The following is a 7,500-nucleotide window of genomic DNA, read 5'->3' on the forward strand; positions in this document are numbered from 1 at the left end:
TACACAGTGACAAGTACTGAGCCTTACACAGTGACAAGTACTGAGCCTTTCACAGTCGCTAGTGCCGAGTCTTGCATGGGGACAAGTACTGAGCCTTTCACAGTGACAAGTACTGAGCCTTTCACAGTGACAAGTACTGAGCCTTTCACAGTGACAAGTACTGAGCCTTTTACAGTCGCTAGTGCCGAGTCTTGCATGGGGACAAGTACTGAGCCTTACGCAACAAGTACTGAGCCTTACACAACAAGTACTGAGCCTTACACAACAATTACTGAGCCTTACACAACAAGTACTGAGCCTTACACAACAATTACTGAGCCTTACACAGTGACAAGTACTGAGCCTTACACAGAGACAAGTACTAAGCCTTACACAACGACCAGTACTGAGCCTTACACAACGATCAGTACTGAGCCTTACACAACAAGTACTGCCCGCCAAACACACACCGAAACTACGACGTTGGTACAACGTTCGAACAAGGTTTAACACCTCCTAACCAGTTATAACAACCAATATAGCAAGTTGTAACAACGTTCTAATACGTCATAAACACGTTAAGCCAAGATGTAACAACTTTATTACAAGTTGTTACAAGCGGAAAATAGAGACAGTTTCGGTTTGTGTTTCCAGGGCTGAGCCTTACACAACGACTGGTACTGAGCCTTACACTGAGCTATTGTTTGGAGTGGTTCAACATTTATCGCCTGTTGCAGTGGGTTCGATGAACAAAATTTGATCGTCAGCCATAATGAACCACTGTCCAATACCCTTAACGTTAGCTCTGGCCTGTACAAATTAGATCTGTATCTGACCCTTAATATTGCACATCCGTTTAAAACTTAATTAACTATTGCCCCTTTCCGAGAATTAAGAGTTTCCTTTAGTTCATCATGTCATAGTTATAGCAATGTCCATTTTCTTCTTTGAGGATTCTCTGGGACTCTGGGATTCAGTTCCTGAACCCATTATGTGCCTTTGTAACCCTTTCCATCACCACCCACAGGATGGGTATGGGGAGCATTATAAATAAATGAATGAATGAATGAGTGAATGGTGGGGATTTACTAATTTAGTTTGCTTTCCCAAAGTTAAGCACCATACATATTTTATCCTAACGCATTTTGCAGTTTTAAAAAATTCGCCTCTCTGGGTTTTGTTAAACAAGTAAATATGGTATTAAGTTGATCTATATTTTACCTATAGTGATTTATGTGTGTAAAGGTGTTTAAGCTGACCAATGTGTTTAAATTAATATATTAATAAAACTCCCTTCAAGTTACTCATATGCTGTTCACTGTTCATGGTATTTTGTATTTTGAGGCTTTCTGGCCTAGTCCTTCTCTTTATATATTAATTAATGTTACTTGTTCTAGATTATTCTTGTTCCGTTTTCTCTGCCGTGCCTTCTGCCCCAGGTGTGTTTTCCTGTGAGATTCCGCGTTACCTGTGAGGTCTGGTGAGCTGACCACTGTGCGTAGTCCCTCACTCTTGTACTGTTCCTTTACTACTTTCTCCCACTCTACCTGTTGATGAAGACATAAGTCGAAAGAGCTTCAGCTTGTCTCCCAATTCAATGTGGTGACTCTGTATATTAATGAAGTGTTTTTTCATAGTTGTTGCAGTAATATATATATATATATATATATATATATATATATATATATATATATATATATATATATATATATATATATATATATATATTGCAAAGTGATCTTGATATTATATCAAGTGATATATATATATATATATATATATATATATATATATATATATATATATATATATATATATATATATATATATATATATATATAATAATAATAATAATAATAATAATAATAATATATGTCCATGTTTTATCTACTTGTTTCAGGGCCATCCACGCAAATGAGTATGTTTACACCCATATTTTGGAGCTGTTCTCTAAGTACTGATGACTCTCTGGCAGGACACTTAAATTTCGTGTGTGTGAAGCGTGTACATGTGCAGTGTTGCTATCTACAGCAGTTGCACACATGCTACAGCCTGGGAAAGCACAGGATCTCATCTCCCATCTATGTTTGCGGCTTATTATATCAAGACTGCTGTTCCATGTTGTGTGTAAAAGCAGTTCCGTTTAATGCTGAGGGCGATTTTCAACTCCTTCTTCTCCCTTCAAAAATAGAGCTGGGCTCTCTTCTGTTGCCTTTGAAAACAGAACAGCAAGAATCCCGACTCAAATCAACGCTCTACTTAAGAACACTTCCTGAAAGTGTGATTCAGTACCCAGTCGATATTGGACGGATTACACGATAATATTGTACTAGGATATATTAAATCTCTAAATAGTACGCAGATTACATAAATTAATAAATTAAATGTAGCAAATTAAAAAAATGACTTACCTTTAAGCAAAATAATGATGCCACTGTTAACCCAAGACGATTTTTGTAATATAACAACTGGACTCAGGATTATTCAATTTTTTATTTATATTTTCCTAAGCATAATATAAAACAGTACAGACTGAGGTCCGCAAAGTTAAAAATAAATTTATCATACTTTGGTTGCAATGACTTAAAATATGTATTCATAATGTTACACTCTCATTCCCCAACACCAGCCCCTACCCTCTGCTTCCCAAGTGTCAGGCCCTCGCATGCAGGCCTAATGTTGAGCCATGTCGCAAAGAGAGAGGGAGACACAGAGACAGAAACAGGAAGACACACAGGAAAAACAAAGAGACAGAAATCTGGAGTGCTCGTGTCAACTTAGGCAATGCAGGGTATCCCACATAGTGTGTGTGTATATCTATATATACATGTCTCATTGAATATGACAACATATTCTGTATTAACTATTTTCTGGTTTAGGGCTTCTATCCCTCTAACTAGTGCTCGTGCATCAGGGTTTAGTTGGAAGAGGAGATCTCCAAAAGTCATGTTCGTATTCGAGGTGAAGAAAAAAAGAAGTTTTCACCTTGAAAACGAACATGACTTTTGGAGATCCTCTCTTCCAACTAAACCCTGATGCAAGAGCACTAGTTAGAGTGATAGAAGACCTAAACCAGAAAGTAGTTAATACAGAATAAGCTGTCATATTCAATGTGACATGTATAAAAGAAAACCTGCTGCCAGTATACACCACTATATATATCTCTCTCTCTCTCTCTATATATATATATATATATATATATATATATATATATATATATATATATATATATATATATATATATATATATATATATATATATATACACTACACACAAATGTTTGAGTTAAACTTTATTACAAAAAAGGAGTTACATATAAGTTACAAAGATGATTATCATAAGTTGTTGAGCTCCTCAGATGGTGGACAGGACAACTATAGAACACTCTATATGTGTTCCAAACACTATATATTTATACGTCTACTTCAATCCAAGCCTCGTACTCTATTTACAGTACTTTAACGGTTGCACCTTACCTTGCCTGCAATACTTACTTAAAACCATATCAGTATTTATGTTAAGATAGGATAAAGACACATAGAATTCTTTATTTATATAATATATTCTTCAATAACATAACCGCTTTAGGTTCTATATGCTATAAGACAACTGCTTTAGATTATACTATAATACGATAACCCCCTTTTGGTTATCTATTTTAAGATATCATAACTTTAATGATTGTCTCTACATAAAAGTATTATTTTACATCAAACAAAATGAAACAAAATGCTACCAGCTCAACCTCAAGCACTCAGCTCCTATACAAGCCAAGTGAACTAGCTATAGCATATAATGGCTCCATAACGGCAACACAAATTACAAGACACACTTCGTAACAAGTAACCTCATTTTGTACCTTTAGTGGCCTTCACAATGGCAGCAAGTTAAGAGTGAAGAGGTTGGGAAGTCTAAGAAGCCCTAAACTAGTAATGCCAGCAGAAACAATCTTATATCTAAATGCCATATGCAACCATTATTAAATGTTTTTTAATAAAATATTTTATAATTGTCGTATATGAGGGAACATATTGAAATTTTACACAAAATAAAAAATATTAATTACAAAAGGAACAATTAAGTTGATCACAAAACAAAAGGTAAATTGATCACGGATCAAATATTAACCTGATCACAAAGCAAATCGCAAACTGATCACTAACCAAAAATGTGTTGCATAACAAATAGTAAATTGATCACAAAACATAAAGTAAATCGATCATAAAACAACTAATAAATTAGTAATGAAACAAACATTAAATTGATTACAAAGCAAACACTAAGTTGATCACAAAACAAACAATAAACTGATCATAAAACAAACAGTAAACTAATTACAACAGTAAATTTATAAATAACAGTAAACTGATCACAAAACAAGTAGAAATTCGCTACAAAAATGATCATAAAAGAAAATTGTTTTATCACAAAACGAATATTAATTTTAATATAAATATATATATATATATAATTTTAATATAAAGCAAAAAAAAAGTAAAGATGCATTTTTTTATGTGCTTATAAATATGGCAACATTGAAATATTACTTGTCAGTTGACTCTGTCTAAATGTTACCTGTCACCTGACTACCTAAATGTTATTGTCAGCTGACTGTCTAAATGTTACCTGTCACCTGACTACCTAAATGTTACTGTCAGCTGACTCTGTCTAAATGTTACCTGTCACCTGACTACCTAAATGTTGCTGTCAGCTGTCTATCTAAAATCTAAAGGTTACCGTCAGCTGACGATCTAAAATCAAAATGTTACTTTCAGCCGACCATATAAAATCTAAATGTTACCCGTCAGCTGAGACCATCTAAATCTATCTAAAAATGTAGCTATCTAAAATCTAAACATTACCTGTCAGCTGACACAATCTAAATATTACTGTCAGCAGAATTCATCTTAAAAATACGTGCTTTATTTTGATAACTCATCCATGATAACTACCTCAAATGAGATCGTTGCTGTGAGTGATTTATAACACAAACACAAACTTTCGCCATTGGCTGAGAGGGAAAATGTCACAAGTTTAGAAGATAAGAATCTACATATCTCACTTGAAGATAACTTTTATTTTCGATTACATACAAATTGACGAGACTCATGTCACCCAGGATTGCACTTGAAAAAAAACAACATACAAAATTCACAAACATTACGGTTGGCATTATAAAAAGTTTCCTTAAATATCAAAAGATTAAAGAGGAAGTGCAAAATGCCTCCATTACCTCCTTTCGTAGAGTTCTTGAATTTATAATACACAGTTTCTGAGGCACATAATGGGCTCAGGAACTGAATCCCAAAATTAATTTAGCTAAGCAAGTTCCAGTCTTGATAAGCTGGTTACAGTATGTTTATTGTATATATCAATTGTTTTGTGTAACATAATGGCTTCACTCTCTAAGTTAAACAGTTCACATTTGTGGTGAACTAGTTACATATAATTTTGACTTATATATCAAGCACCGTACGCCGGTACAAAATTTAGTCACGTGCATGCACTACCTATATTTAATAAACTTTCGATATTAGGTTAAGAATTCTAAAACTACAACTTTTCGAATGAAATTCGTATATACTTCTTGAATATTTGTAATAAAATTATATCTAAATTCTTTAATTTTGTCACATTCAAGTACATAGTGACGTAAAGTATGTGAATAATATTGGTGACATAGTTTACAAAGGGTCAGATCTACTCCAGCAAGAGGTTCCCAATTTTCCAGAGGTACTTCTAGCCCAGACTAAGGTTAACAGTAGCAACGTCAATCGTCTGTGATCTTTTTGGATAACACAGAGATATGTGGCACTTCCTACATAGCAATATGATGATAGAATAAGTACTGTAGTGTGTATTTCACTTTATCACAGGTCTATTAAATTTTGCTGCAGTTCTCGTAAATTACCAGCCTTCAGGCTGCTCAAAGGTAATCCAAGGTGGTATATAATTCCCTCTTTTAAAAGCATGTGCTTTAGGTAACTCATCAGCTCTATCACGCACTCGGAGGCCAATATAGGTTGGGATACATAGGCAGGCTCTGGTTCCAGCTTTGATGATTTTTTGTAATATCTCTGCCTTCTGTCAGACACAAGCATCTTACAGTTATTTCTTGAGAAGTTAAGTGCAAACAGGGATAACTGAGTCACTTACACTTAATGTGTTAACTTTGAATAGATATACTCGCTTGAGTACGAGGAGTATGGGGGAACATTTCTGTCTGAAGAGTGGAAGCCCAATTATTTATACGAGCTCCCAAGAGCCATCTCCCGCTGTCACAACAACTGACCTTCCGGCAGCATCAGTACAATGGTGCAGGAAACCATCAGTGTAAATAGTTTGAGCGAGGAAGCACTCTATGACCAGAGCATCAATCTGGCTTAAGATATTATACGTTGCTTCAAGTCGAAGGATTGGTTGTTCTTTCACCATCTTCTTGGGTGGGAAGGGAGGGGGACAGTAATTTTGAAAAGGGTGACATTTCATAGTGAAGGCAAGTGCCATTGTTGACTCTTATGGTAGAGATCATGAACCTGAAACATTCTGAGTTTCGTTGCAGTTTTTGTAATCGAGTTTGAGGGATGCTGACCATCGATAAGGAAGGCTTGGAGGGCGTCAGTGCAGGAGTTGGAGTGGATTAGCCTAAGCATTCTGATTAGTAATCTAGTTATACAAGGCCCTCCGAGGATGATCCCTGTGGCTTCCTTGTAACCCCCTTGTTTTGCCCCCCTCCCCGCGTTGAGGGGGGGGGGGGCACCCAAGCTTTGTTGGTCTGGGTAAGTAGCTTAAGCTTTGCTGATCTGGGTAAGTATCCCAAGCTTTGCTGGTCTGGGTAAGTATCCCAAGCTTTGCTGGTCTGGGTAAGTATTCCAAGCTTTGCTGGTCTGGGTAAGTATCCCAAGCTTTGCTGGTCTGGGTAAGTATCCCAAGCTTTGCTGGTCTGGGTAAGTATTCCAAGCTTTATTTAGAGTTTGGGTAAGTATCCCAAGCTTTATTGGTCTGGGTAAGTATCCTAAAATTCACTGGATTCTGGGTAAGTATCCCAACCTTTACTGATCTGGGTAAGTATTACAAGCTTTATTGGTAAGTAGTATAAGTACGTAAGTACCAAAGTATTTATTGGCAATTATCATAAGCTTTATTGGTCTTGATAAGTATTCCAAGCTTTACTGGATTTTAGATAAGTATCCCAAGCTTGATTGACCTGGGTAAGTAACCCAAGCTTCATTGGTCGGATAGGTTTGAAATACTTTATAATTTCATTATTTTTAACAAAGAAATCTTCAAAATATGCAACATATATTTTTTTTTTCAAGAAGGAAACCCCAAATAAATCTTGTTCTGCAAAATGACAGCACGACAAATATTTATTTGTTCTTATACACTACGTTTGAGCAACAACAGCAGTCAAATAGTAATCAATGAATATTTACAGTCTATATTCGTATAAGAATCTGTCGTGCACAGATCCCAAGTCAGTCACGGGCCTTGAGAGTGACTCGCGTCGCCAGACACTG

General features: G+C 35.7%; 2 protein-coding genes across 7 annotated transcripts in view; one reads left to right on the forward strand and one right to left on the reverse strand.

Moving 5' to 3' along the window:
- The window catches only part of LOC123757871 (lipase 3), a 16,071-nt gene extending 13,609 nt beyond the window's left edge, over nucleotides 1–2,462 (forward strand). For both annotated transcript variants that reach the window (XM_069338657.1, XM_069338658.1), the window contains exon 11: nucleotides 1,880–2,462. In XM_069338657.1, the coding sequence (XP_069194758.1) occupies nucleotides 1,880–1,940 (61 nt within the window). In that variant the 3' untranslated portion in view covers nucleotides 1,941–2,462. The remainder of the gene's footprint in view (nucleotides 1–1,879) is intronic.
- A 1,061-nt stretch (nucleotides 2,463–3,523) lies between these two features.
- Nucleotides 3,524–7,500, reverse strand: part of nvd (cholesterol 7-desaturase nvd) — a 120,214-nt gene continuing 116,237 nt past the window's right edge. For all 5 annotated transcript variants that reach the window (XR_011230994.1, XM_069338660.1, XM_069338659.1 and 2 more), the window contains one exon: nucleotides 3,524–7,500. This exon is cut by the window's right edge. The gene's annotated coding sequence lies outside the window, so the exon portion shown is untranslated.

Source organism: Procambarus clarkii, chromosome 40, assembly GCF_040958095.1.
Source record: "Procambarus clarkii isolate CNS0578487 chromosome 40, FALCON_Pclarkii_2.0, whole genome shotgun sequence".
Lineage (NCBI taxonomy): Eukaryota > Metazoa > Arthropoda > Malacostraca > Decapoda > Cambaridae > Procambarus > Procambarus clarkii.